The sequence below is a fragment of the Anolis carolinensis genome, chromosome 3 (genome assembly GCF_035594765.1).
Source record: "Anolis carolinensis isolate JA03-04 chromosome 3, rAnoCar3.1.pri, whole genome shotgun sequence".
Classification (NCBI taxonomy): domain Eukaryota; kingdom Metazoa; phylum Chordata; class Lepidosauria; order Squamata; family Dactyloidae; genus Anolis; species Anolis carolinensis.
Genome location: NC_085843.1, coordinates 270,349,779 through 270,369,802, shown reverse-complemented (window position 1 = coordinate 270,369,802; position 20,024 = coordinate 270,349,779). Strand labels below are relative to the sequence as shown.

The 20,024-nt window shown below is 38.2% G+C and overlaps 1 protein-coding gene across 6 annotated transcripts in view; it reads right to left on the bottom strand.

The window, feature by feature from the left end:
* Positions 1–20,024, bottom strand: part of ect2 (epithelial cell transforming 2) — a 41,347-nt gene that overhangs the window by 4,414 nt on the left and 16,909 nt on the right. For 3 of the 6 annotated variants that reach the window (XM_016992000.2, XM_016992001.2, XM_016992002.2), the window contains 11 exons: positions 18,340–18,459; positions 16,880–16,948; positions 15,724–15,834; positions 14,875–14,971; positions 14,076–14,157; positions 12,791–12,869; positions 11,669–11,788; positions 7,107–7,266; positions 5,236–5,390; positions 2,477–2,584; positions 257–403 (listed from right to left, as the gene is read on the bottom strand). In XM_016992000.2, the coding sequence (XP_016847489.2) occupies positions 257–403; positions 2,477–2,584; positions 5,236–5,390; positions 7,107–7,266; positions 11,669–11,788; positions 12,791–12,869; positions 14,076–14,157; positions 14,875–14,971; positions 15,724–15,834; positions 16,880–16,948; positions 18,340–18,459 (1,248 nt within the window). The remainder of the gene's footprint in view (positions 1–256; positions 404–2,476; positions 2,585–5,235; positions 5,391–7,106; positions 7,267–11,668; positions 11,789–12,790; positions 12,870–14,075; positions 14,158–14,874; positions 14,972–15,723; positions 15,835–16,879; positions 16,949–18,339; positions 18,460–20,024) is intronic. The other 3 variants (XM_008106019.3, XM_008106021.3, XM_008106022.3) reach the window with 1 other exon arrangement.

The following is a 20,024-nucleotide window of genomic DNA, read 5'->3' as shown; positions in this document are numbered from 1 at the left end:
TCTCAGAAGTGTGAAACCAACCACAAGGGGAAAGATTTCCTTCTGTTAAATACATTCCCCAGCATCTCCATCATGTGTATACTCACTTCTGGTTGACATTTACAATGCACTTATCTAATTCAGTTGATAATGTCTTTTAATCACATCACCCATGTAGTTGTTATGAATTCAGAGAGCTTAACCAACATGCCAGAATACATTTCATTATTCAAATACGTATAATGAAAGAGTCTGTCTCCCCAGGCAAGTCACTTACTGCTAGGGATGAAGTACTGGCAAGGCGCCCCCCTAAGTAGCTGTCACTTGTTGGGCAGAAATTATTTCCGTCCGCACTGTTATGTGCCATCAACGCTCTTCGAAGGGCTCTCTTGGGCGTCTTGGAAAAAGAGAAGGCTCGGGTAACCTGCAAAGTGTAACCACAGTCACATAAGTGGTAAACAAGAAATGAAGTCATGCTACTTGGAAACTTGGAATTCAATCTAAGGTTTGACAGTAAGTAGTTATTATACTGAGCCTCAGTTATGCAATGATTTCCTGGATTTTGTATTACTCCTCACCAAACATCAAGAAATAAATAAGGCAATAATCTCATCTGACATTATGTGCAATCCAACCATACAGTCAATTTTCCTCTATGCATCCCCGACGAAGCACCTACCCATTGCAATCCTTAGCTACCAAAGACTTGTGATCTGATGTATGTACCCTTTCACTGGCATCTGGGCAGACATCAGTGGTTGGCAGCAGGAAATGTAGTTCGCGCCACTCATGGAAAGAACCGTCACCAATTCTCCCACTGGTGGCTAGCAGATGCAGTGTCCCAAAATGTGGTATCCTGATGACAGACAAAAGCTAGGACTGACTTCTTGTTGTTATCCTGTTTTCCTCTTTCAAATGAGACTCAAATCAGCTTAAATGCCCTCTTATACAGAAGAGAGACCTCCTTCTGAAAGTGTGGTGAAGCATAATGTAACCTAAAGACCCATAATGAGGGAAACCAGGGGCTTTTCAAGTTGCACATTCTCCATTCCCTGGACAGGTGACTGAGCAAACACACAATTCACCAAGTCAGTTTCTCCAACTTGGGTGAGATGTATTGTGATTTTGCTTATACATATCAGTTTTGATTTTGCCTCGGGGCACATAGGTTGGCTTATGAATTTTATGCAAGCCAGCATCCTCATGTTTTGACAACATTAATCAAAGCTGGTTTTGGGCCCATGGGACCTGTTTCTTTTTCCAAAAGAGACCCTTACAAAATGTCTGGAGAATGCTTAGAACTGCCAAAAGGGGTGGCAATTAAATACCCTGGGTTGTTGTGTGTTTTCTGGGCTGTATGGTCATGTTCCAGAAGTATTCTCTCCTGACATTTCGCCCACATCTATGGCAGGCATCCTCAGAGAATATACCTCACAATCTCTGAGGATGCCTGCCATAGATGTGGGCAAAACCTCAGGAGAGAATACTTCTGGAACATGGCCATACATTCCGGAAAACACACAACAACTGAGTGATTCTGACTATGAAAGCCTTTGACAACACAGTAAATACCGTTCTCCTGGTGAAAGTAAGTGATCTTCCTTGCCCCTGTTTCTAGCTGATGTATAGCTGAAAAGCTGTGAAGATAGGAACAATCCCATCTCAAAACAACTTTATCCACCCACTTTACTTTTTAAAATAAGGCAACAAAGAGCCTTATACTACTGTGTGTGTGTGTGTGCGCGCGCGCACACACACACACACACATATCTTCAAGTTGGCTTTTGATTTCTACCTTAAGGGCTAACAAATGTAATAAGCTTTATGGATGCATGAAACATTTATCCTCCATTGGTAAAAAGTCCCTCTCTCCCTCCCCATCCTCTAAAATATTTAAGATAAATACACATATAACAAATTACATAAACGGAGAGCAGAGAAGTTGCAAGTGGTTGAATCAAACTACAATCAAATGGAAGAAATGCAGACTCTTGCTTTTCCAGGATTGAATCTAAATTCAATTAATCTCCTTCTTTGTGGTCAAAAAGAACGTTTCAATTTGGAAAATATTGAAGTGATGCTAGTTCTGAAGCAGACTCTCAAGCTTTGCAGCACACACAAACACACACACACAAAATGAAAACCTTTCATAAAACTGTGAATCATTGCAGACTACATGTATTCAAAATGTGACTTCCAGTTGTCAGAAGAAAATATTCTCTCATCAAAAGAGTGGAGTGTGTGTATGTTCTTTGACTTTAAAAGGTAAATTTATCTGGAGCACTTTAAATGGGTACTCTATTGGAACAGAAGTTTGCAGTTTTCTGTATATAAACCTCCCTTGGAGAGAATCTATCCCCCCAAAATATTGAAAATTAAACAAATAAAATTAATAAATATAGCAACTGAGAAAGGACTGAAGTGGGTTTGATTAAACTGTAACCTCTGATATAAGTAACTTCAGAGTAACACTTTTAAAAATCAGTTATATCCTTACCTTTTTGGATGTTTTCCTTATGGCACGGGATGCTCTGCTCAATGTACTGTCCATATCTTTTGTGTTTACTTCAATGGAATCAGGATCAGTTGTATAAATTAGATTTTCCTAATAAAAGAATGGTCAAGAAAATCATTCTGAAATAAAGATCCACATGCAAATATCTCAGCTTAAGTGCTCAAGTTTCCTCAACAAAACCAAGATGTTTTACTTATGCAAAAGGGGAAATATATACATTAGAATGTGCACACATGTACATCTACTAACATTTACTCTTCATGGCTTCAGACTATTTTACAGCTTAGCCTGAAAGTAAAAAAGATAAAAATTAAAGCCTCTGCTGCCACCATGTGGGATGTGTCTGTCAGTGTACATGAGCATTTTCAACCTGCTTCTTGACACAAATGTTTGTAAGAAATTTTAAAGATATTTGGCTCTATAAAGCCTACTGTACTTCAGCACTAGTCTTCCTGTATGTCAGACATTAAACCCTAGGTACTGGATCTGCCCCATGACATTAGGAATATTAAAACATTGGCATAGGCTGTTTAAACATAAATTTTATTAGAGGCCTAGAAAAAATGGATAAACTTGCTTTTAATCATCTGTTCCACACCATTTCAACTAATTATTTTAATATGCTTTGAAGAACAGAGTTTCAAAATTAACCACAAGGTTATATTAATGTTAAACACGGTTTTACACACTTGGTCAAACATGATAGTAAATTGTTCACTTGACTACAAAGGGACCTTGTAACATCTTTGAGACTGAGAAAAGGCATCTAATGAAGCAGACAGGTATCCAAAAGCTTGTGATACTGATTTCCTTCGTCATTCGTCTCAAAGGTAGTACAAGATCCTTTGCATACTGATCAAGACTGACATGGTCATGTGCTTTGAATTCTATTTACTCAATAATTTAGCATGACTTCAAATGTGTTGTTTTATCATTTTCCCATTCAGATATATCATAATGTCTGTAACAAAGTCATTTTATGGGAGTGCATTCCCATCCCGGTTTTTTTCTGCCTAGATTAAACTTTTGTTTTGTTTGTTTTGCTTTGTTTTACAGCATTAGCACTGGAAGATGGTGAAGTGGGACTGGAGAGGGGAAAAAAAGCTTTCAGTGTTGGGCTGTAACATCATGTCTTTAATAAATACTGCAATAAAACTTGACCAGAGAAGGAACAGTATTCTGTTTGTGGTTCTCCTGTAGATGCGTGCTTCCATACAACAGCAAATTTGCCTCCACAATGACTTACTAGGCATATTTAAAGAGAAAACAGGGGGAAAGGGACAGTAGTGTAAGCCTGCCTCACCAGCTGTCCTAGCGTACTGGAAAAAAGCATAGATCTTTAAGTTTGGCCACCAAAATGGTTGAAAGGTGGTTAAAAGAAGGGGGAAAATCAACCTGAGTTGCAGTTTGAAAGAGGCTTTCAAATGGTTTCTACAAGAATCAAAATGTCCTTATTTATGCAAGGCTTACTTGACCTGGTTGTTTAATTTTACATGTTCATAATGTTAGTTTGGAATAAAAAGCTTGCTGAAACCTGTTGAACATACTATCTCGATTTCCATGTTTTTTCTACCTCTGGCACCAAATTTTCTATAAACGTAGAAGCCCAGGAGCAAATCTACTTCATTAACTGAGATATACCTGTGTTTGCATCTTTTTGTAATTTCCTTTTCACTTCTAAAAGCTCTATGGACTACATTTACTAGGCTATTTATTAACTCAGCGTAGTACAAACCTTAATCATACAAAAAGAACCCCCCTGAGTTCAGTAAACTTAACAGCTTCACAAGTGAAGACACGCCAATCTATCTCCATGAAATAGTGATAGTTGGAACATACTAAAGCTACAATTCCAAATTAATTCCCGGTAGAATGAAATTAGTTAAGAACAGAATATATAGATCATATTATGTTGACTGAGCAATAATATAGTACACTGATTCATTCCCTGTAACTAAGGAAATGGCACATTTTTAGAAGCAGCCATATTATTGGTTTTTGGAAGTATACTTGGCATTAACAAATCCTCTTTTCACCATAAGACCTAATCATTTTGATGATCACAACAAATCCAGTGGCAAACACAAAGAAGTTCTACTACTACTAAGATTATATTGAATGTATTTAACACCTATTTCATCTGCACCTTTTTTCTCAAATCAACCTCAAGATACCAAACAAAATTAAAAACTATGCATAAGGCAATGGAAACAATAGAAAACAGAAAATATTATCACTAGCACCAAGAGAAAAAAGAAAATAAAAGATAAAAATATTTCATTAAAATAACTTGACTAGGCAGCTTTTAGAAATCTAATAAGGCCCAAAGGGTTCCTGAAAAGTACCCCACTCTTCTGGGCAGCATAGCTTATCCCATCTTTTTTATTATTGTTGTGATTGCTCTTTTTTATCTCATGCAGCTAAACAGGTAGACAGATGAATCACATCAACATATAGCAATACACTTACCCACTACTGAACACTGAGTACCAATGCAAACCAAAAAACTGCTGCATTTGTACACTGCACTGCTTTGGAGTAATACAGCCATAACAATCTAATTTGACTTACAAGACATTTTGAATTTTGTGAAAATTATTGGCAACTGTTCAAGACATGGCAAATTTAACAGCATTCCATTTGCCCTTCTGCCTTTGTCTATCAGTACCAATGTGTTATCAGTAAAATGAATAATGATTCCCAGAGTTCCTGTACTGTTTCTCTGTCATCTGGGAACTTACAGTGTCAGCTTTACATATTGTGTTGGCCACATGCCGACACAGCATCTTCAGCCAGTCCTCCTTGGGAGGCTCCTCTGTTGTTATCTGGAAACTGAACAGCAAGTTGGTCTGTTCTGTTGGGGGTCGCACAACCAGTGCAAATGCTTTGTGGCAATCTATGAAGAGTAGAGAAATTATTTTAATCATTTAGTGTGGGACTACAGGAGGAGAAGTAAATATTTTGGGAATGAGAAAATCTGTAAAGCATCAAAATCAACATTTAAAGGCTTAACTATCTACAAGCAACTTGTAGGCTAACTCATTCCTATCCATAAGTAGCTAAACTGGTGCTCCTTCTTCTGATATCACAAGCTATATGTGTGACTCTAGGGAGTGCCTAACAATGCTTCTGGCTCATTGTGGTGGGACACAAAAGAAATAGCCATACTAGTATAGAAGTTTAAATGCACAAAAGACTACCGTAAGCCAACTATAGGAATACATATCTTCGCGAAGTTCCCATACCTACAGTGAGTCTTTTTTTTCCCTAACTGCAGAAAGCAAGAGGGCAAAGTTCAGCAGGGCTCTATACACAGTATTGTGGCTGCAGGATGTTTTGTTTCAATCTGCAGTGACTGAGACAGGGTACAAAATCCCATTGGACAAGGTGAGTTGTAAAGGCATGTCAGCTGAATAAAGATACAGGAGTGAAGAGTACCCCCGTTAAGCCACAACAAGGTCACTGCAGAGAATTCAGAAGCAAGAGGTGAGTTTCTATTTGTCGTGCCCTCTGTGAAGAGGGCTCAAAACCTTTAGGACTTTCTCCCCCTCCCCGTGCTATAATAAAAACAATTTGTACTGCTGTCATGCCCTGACTTCTAAGAATTGTTACACTTCAGATATAGCAGTGTATCAAGTAAAATGATTCTACCTGTCATTCCCTGTACTCACAGATTATTTCTTTTGCTCAGCAATCAAATACAAACCCTCAGCATCTCCTCCAGGAGCAGAAGCAAACATGCAATTAATTGGAGTTTAGGGATCAGGAAAGGTTCGTGGGATATGGTATAAACACGTCCACTGCTACTGAATTCTAATTCCCTACCACACTAAAGCATGTTATTTTTATACAAACCTTCCTCCAAAGAGCTCAGGACTGCCTACGCAATTTCAAAAAAATGTTTACTGGTCAAAAGTCACCCAGTGAGCCTCATGACTATTTTTTAAAAATGAAAACAGCTCTTTTCTAAGGCCATGTGAGGAGCAGGAATGGGCCAGTCTTGTTATTGGACTGCTACTCCCATCCACCCCAAGATAGACAGGTTAATGGTGAGAAATGCTGGGATTTATAGTCCAATAAGATCAGGAGAGTTGTAAAATTTCACACTTGGGCCTACGTCAACACAATGTCACTATTTATCACGGCTATGCTGAGCAGTGAATTAAGTGAAATTAAGACTGGCATCATGTTGATTTCATTGGGGTTTACAGCCGTATTAATGCCATAATCTAAAGAAATGTGCAAGGTATCTCTAGGGCAGGAATATGAGCTTGGTTTCTACCTGAGATTCAAACTGCTAGTCACATAAAGCTTTGTTCTGAAAGGATAAAATGCATAAGTTAAATGCTTTGTTTTTAATACAAATATTGTACCAAGGTACATGGAAAGCCTCCGTGTGTGCTCTGAAAGCTTTGAAAGATTTCTCTCTTTCAAATACAAGTTTAAAACTGACATTTGACTGCTTTCTTACACTTGTTCTTTTAATGATTATTTTTAGTTCCACTGATCACCAAAGTGAAACTTCTTTGGAAGGAATCTTGTGGGTTGCCCATGTGTCAACACATTAGCATTTGAAACCATTATTCCGTGAAGACATCCTCAAAACCCTCACTTCTACCAGAAATGTTCCAACCTTCTGTCTCTCGGATGTCTAGCACTTTCTTGATCTGAGACAACGGCATGAGGACGACATGCTTGAGGCAGGCTGGGGGCCTGGTGTGGCTGTGCGGGCTCTTGAAACCGCCAATGACTTTGTGCCGTTTCCTTGCAATCTGTGTTTTAAAAGAAAAAATAAATCAAAATGAGTTCCAGTGTTCCCAGAGAACTTTCAATGGCAAGTTCTGTATCAACAATCTTAAGCAATTATAACATATGGATTTATGTTTCTGTTTCAAATGCCAAGTTTCCGGTCTATTATGAGAAGAATTTACAGTTTTTATGTTCCTTTGAAGAGTACATGCTGAATTCTAGTGCACGTCTTTCCTCTCTTCTGTAAAGTGTTCCAGGACTGCATATGGTTAGTGGCAAGGCATGGAACAGGCATGTCCAATTAAGTACCATCACTTCCTCCACAGGTAGGTACATTTTGGATCATGACCCATCAATTATGATAGATCTTGTGAACAAGCATACATATGGCTCTAAAGATACTTTGAGGGCCTCAGCTTTATATGGATGTTGTGTCAAATGCCAAAATCCATTAATATATGCAGAGGAACAATGTAGATTCCTTTTCCTAACTCAACATCAACTCAAATACATCAATCTGAACACCCAAGTGAAAGGCAGCATTTATTCATTAAAAGGAAAGGTATATGATGCATTCAAAAAAGTACATCAATTGGCTTAATAATTTTCTGGTGTCTATGTTACATTAGTTAAAAGCTGTTTAACATTTTAATGTTTTTGATACAGTCTAGGGCTGTGGCTGTCAGGACATGGAGCTGTTCTTGGCTTTCTATGGGACCTTAGAAGACTATGTTCAGTCACCATGCTCTCCACCTTCTAGATTTCTTTTTATTTTAATCACTAGATATACTCATCCCACCTGAAGTTGCTCAAGTGAAAATTGGATAGGTTTAATGGTTGTGTAGAAGCAGGTATCATCTGGTTGTTTGGCAAGCAACTCCTGCTGAAATGTCCTTTAACACAACTATTAAAAGTCAAGGCTTCCCTCCAGTTTTCAGCCTGGCAATCCTATTCCCATCCCTATGGTAGAGTAGGGTAGACAATTTCATTACTTTCCCCCCTTCCCAGTTGTTTTAGACCCAGGAGAGGCTTTCAATAAAGTAGAAAACAAGTCAAAAGTTGACTTATTATTTATTTCCTCTTTTCAAAAAGCTTTCTCTTGGGCCTAAACAGTCTGGTCAGTTGGCACCCATCTTCTAGAGGTCATTTACCATTTTAAATGTTCTTCCACAAAATTGGGGGGGGGGGGGGGCTCTGAAAGACCTCGGGTGCATTTAGCATCAATGCGATTTATCTTCTCCTGGTGAACTGTAAACAGTTTTGTCAAGTTTATAATGGTATTGCTGCTATTGTTATTTATTATCAGAACAAAAAAATGTTTGTCAACAGAAGAAAAACAAGGTGACTGATGTAGTGTCATAGGGAAAGAAGTCACATGGACACCCACTTAGAAGCTATAATAAACTGTACGGGTGGCTTCTGTTATTTTCATAAATAATCCCTCTCTTCAAGGTAGAAAGAAGACCTAAAGGTCCACTAGATGTTTGACTTCTGGTCCCTTTTGCCATTGCCTACATATTTTCAAGCACCACTTTTAACTGTATTTATACATACTTATAACAGCTAGATTAAATTACTTCAGCAGCTTCTAAATAGGGTTATATCTCAGGAGTGTCCAAAACATCCACCAGTTACAAAATTATTTTTTTCTAAACATGTAATGCCAATATTACATGCCCTACCAGCTCTTGATGCATTTCAAAGTTCACTTATCCTGAAAGTCATTAATTCTTGAGAAGCTGGATAGCCTCAAAGGACCTGAGCCTTCTACATACATTGGGCTTTGGAGGAAGTTGAAGCTCTGATTCATCACCTATAACACAGCTTGGATGCTTTACTATCAGCGATGGGAGTTGTCTGGTGTTGGCACCAAGGATGTGAGGCTCCCCTGCCCCAGGAGAGCTGCAAAACATCTTCACTGTGTACATTTGAGGGTTACAAAAACCCCTGAATTGTCAGTCATCAGCCATTCCAAGAGAGGTGGAACCATTCATGAGCCCCTTCCAGCTCTTGCTTGTCTTAAACCATTTTTCATTGCAGCTATTGTAAGAATTCTGCAACTTTAAAAACTGGATTTTATTTTATTTTTAATTATGCCTACTCTATCTTTTTTTTCTATTGTGTCAAAGCATAAGACTGGGTGGTTGTCTGTAAATCCACTCTAGGTGCTTTTTTGGGCTGAGGAATGGACCAAAATTATTGAAATAAAAGAACAAAGCTATTTAAACACACATTTCAGTTAGATATTCGACTAATCTGGTTATTTGCTTGTTGGTCCTTTAATGCTGTTTTTATCTTTTATTTTTATCTCAACGGGTTTTTTAAAAATGACTTCAACTTCCTTGCACCACCATTTTGCATTTTGCATAAGGACACAAATGGGGGGAGCAGATTCCTAGGAAGGTGGAGGCCACAAGCCATCACTCCATTATAGACAATCCTGCTCTAATTTTGGCAGTTAAATCTCAATTGACCACCTGGCTTAAGTACTCATCATGGATGATCAAGGCCCACCTTCAAATTAAGTCATGGCCATTCAGGGCACATTTGCTTCAAAAGTTCTGCATCCCCCATCATACAACAGGAGCAAGCTACAATGAACATGTGCTTTATGGCTTCTCCCATGCTACACTTAGACCTCTGAAACTTAATTGGTTTGTTTTCCCCTAGCTCAGTATCTTTCCAACAGCAATTACTGGTTATATTGCTTGTGTGGACACTTTATGTGCACATTTTGTATAGCCTAAGCAGAAGCCAAACAGACTTACCTGACACAGACTAGTTATTTATTCACATTAAATTACAAATAAGCCCCATGACAATTTGTGGGCTGCTGAGCCACTGTCTTGACAACCTGAAACAGTGCCAGGACTCTAAGTAGCACCAAGAGACCAACTAATTCTGATGAATTACATGTGTGCAACCAAGATGCATCCATTCCCAAGATGCAAAAAAAACAATCTACTACCTTCTCTTGCTTGTTCTGCATCAAGTGGACATTAGGGACAGGAAGACAGTAAAAGACAACAGGAAGATCGGAGACAGTTCAAAAGATTGAAGCAGTTCTCTTCTGTACTTAACTACTGAGTTGGGAAATCAGTTTAACCCGAATTCTGAGGTAAAAGGAAACCCATGTTACTAAGGCACTTGACTACAGAATCAGGACAATTGATTTGTTCTTTCCAGCCAATTATAAGCTTCCTGACTGACAGGTTGCAATCTTATGCATGTTGAACAGGAGTAAAACCTCACTGCACTCAGTAAACTATACTCTGTATATATATGACCATGTGAAGACTTTGCAAATCCAACACAGTAGTACACTCCAAGTAGCCCAGTAGAATTGACATATAATAAACCTATTTTAGACATCTCTGCATTAAACTAAGGAAGCAGATTCATTCTGCAGCGCACTAGCCAAGTATCCTCTGGAGCAGTTAAATAATATTTTTTCACAACCACATTGCACAGCAATTATTAACTATGCATTGACAACAATTATGCAGATTGGGTCACAGGCAGGACTGTGGGTCTTGCTGTTATTTTCAGGAGCAAAAAATAACAACAGAGACAGAACTGGGTTTTCAGTGAGCTTCTATTTATATTAAAACAGAAAGGAGCATATTAACAGTTGGTATATTGTTGCAGTAAAAACAACAGGCTCTTGTAGAACCATAGAAAGTAACAAGTTGTATTCAGCATAAATTCTTGTGGAGAGAAGACTAGTTCATCAATTAAATGAATTGAGTTCCTCAGCAAGCAAATGATAGCTTACAGGCCACAGAAATACCTTGCTAGCCCTTGGGAGCTAAAACCCTACAAAAATCTCAGAAACCAAAAGATACAGCTGAAGAATTTCTTGAGTACAGATATTGGACCTCAGGCCCAAAATGGCATACCCATTTGTTTCAATTTGCACAATCTGTTGTAAATTGTAGAACTCAATCCCCTATCACAGAATTTGCACTTTTCTCTCTGTTTTGTAAACACACAGCTTTGGTAGTAACTCATTCAATGAATTACATAATTTATTTCCTCAAGAACTCACACAGAATTGCTGAAAGGTCTCTCACTGCTTCAATAAGAACACCCCCTTCCCATCAACTTTCACTTCTCAACAAATCTTCTCACTGCCAGTAGCAAGACATAGCAGTAGAAAGTTGTTCTGTCTGTCTTCCTAATTCCCACAGTATCGAGCTACAAAAGCATTAAGTCTGTAGAAATAAAGTGCTCCTTGTGACAATCTGCACAGCAGTTCTTACCAGCTGAGCGAGTGCTACATATAGTGGAATGCTTTCTGTCAAGACAAGAAAAAAGTGTTCAAGTTGTCCTTCACAGACTCCAGGTATTTTGGCTGCTATTTATTCCTCTGGGTTGGAAGTCCATTCCAGAATGTCACCGCCAAATGAATATCTACAGACTTACCTCCAGGCAGTCGTTAAAAAGAAACAGTGTGACCTGCTCCCCTCTGTCACAGAGGTCATCACCAAGTGCTACCGTTTCCAGCCGCTGAATTAGACTTCGGTGAGATGACAAGAGATTGGCCTTTGGGAAACAGAAGCTCATTAAAAAATAATAATCATAATTCAAAGGCTTGCCACATCAGCCAGAAATAATAATAACATACTGTTCTTTTAGCTGCAAAGATTTCCTAATACAAAATGTGTGTGTTCATGCACATGCACACAAACACACACATGTGAATATATAGTTGCTGTATAGTTAATGTATAGCATTATGAAGACTAGATAGAAGCCCATATCAACACAGGTTACACGTACTAGTGGTTTCCCTCCAAAAAATTGACTTTCTTTTCAAAAAGGTCAAATATCAAAATGCAAAGGATAAATAGAAAACTTTAAAAGTAATGTCCTTTCCTTCAAGCATTTGCACAGTTCCAAATCAGGAATTACCTCAAGATCAAAAAGATCAACATCATGTTCTCTCAAATACAGTAGAGTCTCACTTATCCAACATAAACGGGCTGGCAGAACGTTGGATAAGTGAATATGTTGGATAATAAGGAGGGATTAAGGAAAAGCCTATTACACATCAAATTAGGTTATAATTTTACAAATGAAGCACCAAAACATCATGTTTAACAACAAATTTGACAGAAAAAGTAATAACGTAGTAATTACTGTATTTATGAATTTAGCACCAAAATATCATGATGTATTGAAAACATTGACTACAAAAATGCATTGGATAATCCAGAACATTGGATAAGTGAGCGTTGGATAAGTGAGACTCTACTGTACTGTACATCTGATTTCAGGAAAAGGGGGAGAGGGAGAAAAGCCCAAATTATAACGATGTTTCATCTTTATTGCTTCTTTTACTACCAAGTGCTCATCTAAACATAACATGCAGAATCAGGCCAAAGATCTAGTATTCCAACCCTGCAATAGCTGTCCAATACCTGGCATGTGAAATACAGTACATTTCCTTCCTTGTGTTCCTCAAAAACTGGTACTTATACTCATACTACAATTTATCAACTACAGTAAAAATACTCCACCCCACAGTTAAAGCACCATTACTTACTGGGCAACCATCTACTTCATAAACAACATCAAAAATCTGCCTCTGTGCTTCAGTTTTCCTTTTATCTTCATTAATATGCCTGGAGGGGAAAAGAAAATAAGAAAAAGATTTCAATTCCTGGGTTGAGACACAGCTCAGAAAGTAAATTCAGATTTTTGGTTTTCGGATTAAGTGATGATAAAATCTACCACTTAGTTATGTGATGTTAGCTTTCATTCAGTTAAGGAAAGTGAACATTCATGTGAAGAAAATTCATGTGAACATGTATGTTTTCTTCTCAAAGTTTCCAGTAAATCAAATACCCTAAATCTAGATGATTGCAATTACTTCTGTCTAGCAAGTATGTAGGGATCAACTTCCCACTATCCTTCTATAAACTTTAAATTGGGGCAGGCAGACTTCAGTCTTGTGGGATCTACTTTGTTTTAAATTAGAACCCCAGGATCTTTAATCTATATCCAAGTGCAATTTGAAAAAAATACATACTGAGAACTCAAACATCCTGAGCATAGTAGTTTGTTTCCAATTCAAAAACTGAAATGAAGTCCAGCCAGACTGTTACCCAAAGATTCTGCATTTCAGCATGGATTAGACAGAAAATGATATAATTTTATTGTTGTTATCAATGAACAATCTCAAATTGGACATTCTTATCTATGCATTTCTCTCATGGGTCTCCCAGCAAGATCTCTGTCTTCGCTACAGCCTTGCTCTTGCTAAAGTTTTGTGCTAGCTAAGGTCTAAGAAGCAACCCACATGGATGGTTTTGTCAAATACGTTATTCACCTGAGCTTTTCCTGGCTTGAGTGAGAAAAGAAAAAGGTTCAAAATCTATCCTGCAGCCTTAAGGAATAGAGCTACTTCTCTTACAGAAATGGGGAAGTCTTTATTTGTTCTTTGCTACAAAATTCTCAACAGTAACGTGAACTTGTCTACGAAGCAAATCATCTCTCATTACAAAATGTATTATTGAAAGGATACTCGTGCTAGAGGTAAGGGGTGCAGGTTTTCCAGGAGAATAAAATGCTCAGGGCCTGTTGTAATCACAATCCAATTCAAGGCCTAATTTTTTGGATGCAGCTGCAGTTCAGCTCCACATTTAGTTATTTCAGCACAAAAGCAGTCCCTTGCTAGCTAACTAAAGCATCTACTTACAAACACAAACTGGAAATATAACACAAGAAAAATTATATAAGGAATACATGCATGCTCAGCAGACAATCTATAATATTCCATAATAATGTAAGTAAACTTTTTCTAGGCTGCACTGATGACGACCACTTACGTCATCACTTCCTTTAGTGACTCAATGGCTTTCTCAAGAGTGGCCTTGTCAGGATTGTCTTCTGCAGTATGTTTCCTGAGGTCTACAACAAGAAAATATCAAATTGGTATTGTTTTTCAAAATGCTACGGTGATGTTGGACATATTACTGTAGGAGAGGTTTTCAATAAGCCCATCCATAATCTTTTTAAGTTGCCCCATTTTTCATGGTAGTGGGGAGAAATTTAGATGTCACAGTTGATTTTTACTAATGCACAGGCATGGTTTTCCTCACTTCCAAAAGAATTCAAAACCTAAGTAGATATCTGAAGATCTGTAAAACTTTACATCTTTCAGGCATATTCTAAAACCTGTTTTGGTAGCCAAAATTTAAATGCCAAATACCCCAATAACAGTTTTGCTCATTCAGATTCAAATAAGCACTCAGAGACAGAAATGGCTGGCTGGAGAAGAAAAGCAGATACAGGATACATATTACAGATACACAGATACATATTTTGATAAAATGGAACAGGAATGCTTTTCAAAGTGACTGTTCCACTGCATTCCATCAGGCTTATTAAGATACATGTTAAAGATACCCTTAGTGTTATATTAAATTTGTTTTACGCTCTAAACAGACACCATCTGTATCATAACTGTATCAGAACCTGGTCAAATGCATGTTAAGTTCATTGAAGTTATTACATAAAGTTATTACAGAAAGTTTGGCTCCAGAATGAAAGCAGATCAAGTGAAATCTCAAACTTATTTGATCTCAATCACTAACGAAGTTCAATAAACAAGCCTATACCATTTACCGTTTAAAAGAAGAGCAACGCTAGGAAGCCTCTGAACAGGACGAATGAGGAGTTCTGCCAAACTCTGGCGGCCACACTCTGGTTTAGCTTGATTTATCTGTTGCAAGCAAATGTATGGAATTATTTGTGACAAAGAAATATAGCTTTTATAATTTCAATCCTTGCCATTCCTAAGGGATAAATTCTTAATTTTCTCCACTTCCTCAGTCTCCATTCCACATGCTGACAGGTAATTAAATCTGGTTTTAATAGCCAACACCACTGACATGTTAATAAGCTGTTAATTGCTTGCTTGAGAATGCTATTAGATGTTTATATTCAGAACTGGCTAAATCAATAACTTGAAAGCATTTAGCACAATTGTAACATTACTACTGCCTTTTTTCTTCCCTGACAGTTACTCATATCAGCACCATAGCTTCTGCCATATCTCCTTAACTACTCTTTTAATATTTTGAAAAGAGGAAATGAAAAAAAGACTCATCCACCCACAGTGCCCACTTTTGGAATATTTTGAATTTCAAATAAGGGATTCTCAACCTACAATAGATACAGGTTTTTAAATTTAGCCCTATTTTTAATCTTACGAGAGTTGAAACAATGAAAACTAGTTGACTCAGTACTTATAAAAGGGCCACTGACTTGATGGGCCTACTCCAGTTAGAATTTTTGCCCAAGTCTCTATTACAAAATGTTTCTGCTACAGAACAAGAAGGCAAGATTTTATTCTAATATACTTGTTTCTTCAGTGCTCAAAATTGTGATTGCTTGTCTCTATCTCTACAGTAAAGTGGAGGTGACACTCTACATTAGAGGTCAGAGAGAATGAAACAAATAGAAAACCATTACCTTCAAGAAAGCATGAAACCTTGGCTTCTGTTTTTCACACTTGGTAATTGTTTCTTTGCTCATTTCGAAGAAGTTCACAAATGGAGGGTACGTTTTCAGCAAGTCTCTTGACTGAAAGAATGAAGAATGTTCATTTACATCACAGTGCAAAAAGATGCCACTAAGAAAACAGGGTTTTTTGGAGCAGCTGTAACTATTGGTGCTTCACAGCAAACAGCCTTAACATACTCTGAAGTAAATGAAGGCATATATGGCCGTCCAAATCCACAGATTTTGAATCTACAGATTAAATTCCACCACCTGAATTTTAAAGAAATCCCAAAAGCAAAGCTTGATTTTTGCCATTTTACTTCACTGGGACACTTTTTTACTTCACCGCTAAATATAATGGGACTTGAGTATCCACAGGTTCTGGTATCCATGAAGGGTTTTGGATCCAACCCCAATGGATACTAAGGGCCCAAATTGGTCAAAACATTATATATTTTGGTAATGCTGTACCACACTGGTGTTAGGAAGAAATGTGGTCAATCCCACACGTTGCTGTGAGTCACTGAGATGCAGAGGGACTGGGTATCCCACAGAGAATACTATACTTAAAGTTTACATACAAAGAATCAAATATACTTGGGTTTTCTTCCCAATATCCTCTCTAGTACAAAGGACCTTTTTAACATTTGAAGCTTAAATTAATTTCCTTAGGAAAGCAATCCTGTTATATTCCATAAAGAAGCTTTGCTTAATCAGATAATCACCAAAGGCTTAAAAACTGAGCTGCGAGTTTACATTGCTCCTGCATTCATGTACATAATCGGAGCTAACGAAAAAAAGCGAATTATTCAGACTATACAACATATAGTAGAGTAGCCCCTATGCAAGAAATTAGACGATTGAACATTCTCTATAGACATTCCCATGTTGAAACACGTAATCCAAGTATCCATTTTATAAACCAATCACTGATAAATTTAAGACCAACAGAGGGCGAAGGTCAAAGTGCTTATGAACTGAAGGAACATTATGAATCATGTAAGTCATCTCCTTCAAACACTACAATGGTCCAAAGATAAATAGTATCTCAGGGTTGTCTACTATTACACAAAATCCACATACATATTGATTTAAAAATAGTTCACAGCTAGTATAAAGAAATTACATATTTGAGGATGACATCGCCAATGCTTTTGCTTTCAGTCCAATTTATCATAAGGTCTTCAAGGTCCTCCTGTAACACAAATATGAAATAGTGGTCATTTTCTTCAAGTATTTACAGTTCCCTAAAATGGAAGTTTCAATTAACATTCTGCTCGTGTGCTACTCTTAGGTGACTTTTCATCTGATGCCACATTTAGAGGCAAGACATAAAAAATAAGCTCTATTAGTTTTAGTGCTGAACTTAGTAAGAGTGAATTTGAAGGTGTCCACTTACTAGATATTGTACTAAAAAACAGAACAATATGTATTACAGAATGCTAAACTTCCCAATATAAGACCAGGTTTTTAAAAAATCATCAATGATCAAAATAAACATTGTAAAAATAATTTGTAGAACACTAGAATTTACACAGTGCACCTGTCTAACCATCAAAATTATTTTATTTATGAACCATGCCTTCCCTTTCTAGAGGGTGTAGATGGTAGCATTCAGAAAACTACCTATGAACAGTAAAATGAATGGGTTGCTTACATGTAACCATGTTTCTTTGAGTGGTCATTTGTGAAATTGTGCATGCACATTTTCGGACTCTCTAGATATTAAAAATTGTAACATTTTGGCAGTAGACCTATCCACTTTCCCCTTGTAGTATATAGCCTGTGGGGGGGCGGGGGGGGCGGGGCGGAGAGTAATGCCTCCGTCCCTTAGCAGCAATAAAGGCCATGGATACCTTGGTCCTCAGCTCTGTCGCTGGATGCTTGCTAAAATGGTCTGGCGCCCCAAACAATGCCTGCTCATAGAGTAGGGCTTTCATGCGGGACTCATGATTCTTCGTGGCATGGGAGGTAAATGCCTGGCAGATGCAGCAAGACTGGACCCCATGGGTCTCCCCCAAGCACAGCAGGCACATGATGAGACCGTCGGTGTCTGGCTGCTTTCCCTCAAGCTGCACACTTCTTAAAAGAAGTTGTAGTCACCATGATAGAATGGTCACTAGCCTGATCCAGTAGACAGAGAGCTTATCTAAAAAGTCAGCATCAGTAAGGAATAAACAAAAGTCCAGGAAATTGTGAGGCAAAGAGAGAAGTCAAACCAAACAGTCAAACAGTCCAAAGAAGTGATCCAAAGAATAGTCAGCAAAAGTCCAAGTCAAGCCAAAAACAGATCCAAAATCCACCAAGAAAGAGCGAAAGCTAGAGAGGTTCCTTAGCTACTGCTATTGCAGTGAACAAAAGGAACTAAGGTGTTAGCCCCTCCCACTGGCTATATACTACGAAGGGAGGTGGGTGGAGCTACCGCCAAAATATCACAATTTTTAACTTCTAGAGTCCGAAACTGTCTGCACATACACAAGACCTATATGTGCGCATTTCACAAAGACCACAAAGAAGAATTTTTTAAAAAATCCACTTGAATAAGTTTAAATAAGAGAGATTCGTTATCTCTCATTTTAAGATTACCTTTATTTTGATGTGTACATCTAGGATGTCAGGAATACTTCCAAAAATAGTTTTAATTTCTTCTGATGCAAGGATGGGCCCTCCAAGCTGTCCTTCCTTTTCCAATGGCACTTGAAAGACCTGAAACAGACAACAATGAACACAATAAAATCTTCTTATTTGGGCTGAGATAGTTGAGAACCACTGCTCTATCAACTAGAGCAGTAGTTCTCAACCTATGGGTCTCCAGGTGTTTTGATTTGTAACTCCCAGAAATTCCAGCCAGTTTACCAGCTGTTAGGATTTCTGGGAACTGAAGACCAAGTCCTTTCCTACCGCCCAACCTAAGAAAGAAAAGTTGTTCCAAGAGCATTGCTCCCCATCTTCTGCTTTGATTATCTCACTGACAGACCATTTCGGGACACAAAAATGTCACCTTTCTCTTCCTTTTTAAAGCAGCAATCTATAAAAGGTATAGAGTATATAGCTGCAAACATGAGATCTGAGAGTGAAAAACTAAAGAGGCAGAGTGCAAAGTGGAAGGCACCTGATTTTGCAGTAGAAATTAAAACAAATAGACATGGAACTGACTATTTGGATGGGAAAAGAATAGATACTCTTGTAAAAGCCTATTTCAGGGAACACACATTTAGTGGACATGTGCCAGGAAACTGTAACCAGCTACAGTTCCCTAGCACATGACCATTATCTCTGCATTTTGAATGACTTTCACTAGAGCAGCGGTTTTTAAAATGTGCTCCGCGGAGCCCTTAGGGCTCCGTAACAGCCCCATGGACACCCCCCTACTCTCCCCTACATGTGAAGCTGGGGGGCCTCACTGCTGCCGACACGAGCTATGGGGCCTTCCTGAAGCACGCGGCCTGGAGACCAGCCTGCAGCCGGTGCACAGGTCTAAATGTGATGAACTGGGTGACCATCTGTTGGGAGTGTATGGCAGAATAAAGGGGGTTGGACTGGATGGCCCTTGGGGTTGCTATTATTACTACTACTACGACTACTACTACTACTTATGATTTAGCAGAGGCTGAGTGACCATCTGTTGGGATGCTTTGATTTTGCTTTTTCTGCATGGCAAAATAAAAGGGGTTGGACTGGATGGCACCTGGGGTCTTCCATTGAAATACTGTTAAGTTTATGTTGGTTAAAATTGTTCTTCATTTTAAATATTGTGTTGTTCTTTCTTTCTTTTTGCACTACAAACAGGATATGTGCCATGTGCATAAGAATTTGTTCATTTTATTTCAATGAGTTCACACAAACATTCTCCATTCATCTGCCACTGGCTCGGCCCCTCTGTCATATTTTAAAATGCAATGCGGCCCCTGTGTCTAAATGTTTCTTGGGGCTCCATGAGATACCTTTCCTTCAAAAAGGGCTCCAGGCTTTAAAAGTTTGAGAATCCCTGAACTAGAGCAATTAAGCAAACGGAGTGACTTGATACAATAGATACACATTTGTTAAAGGTGAGAAGAACATTTCTCCTCAAGCTCTCTAAAGCTCTGCATCAGGATAGCAGTGTGCCCTGCAATCAGTATAGATGGCCATCCAGAGCGAAGTGGTAAAATTGTTCTTCTTTTTCCATTAGCAGAAACTAACACTGAATAAAAAGATAATTCAATGATTGGAAACTGCTACTGGACTCCATTGATCCCATATAATTAAACTCACACCTCCCATCCTCCAAA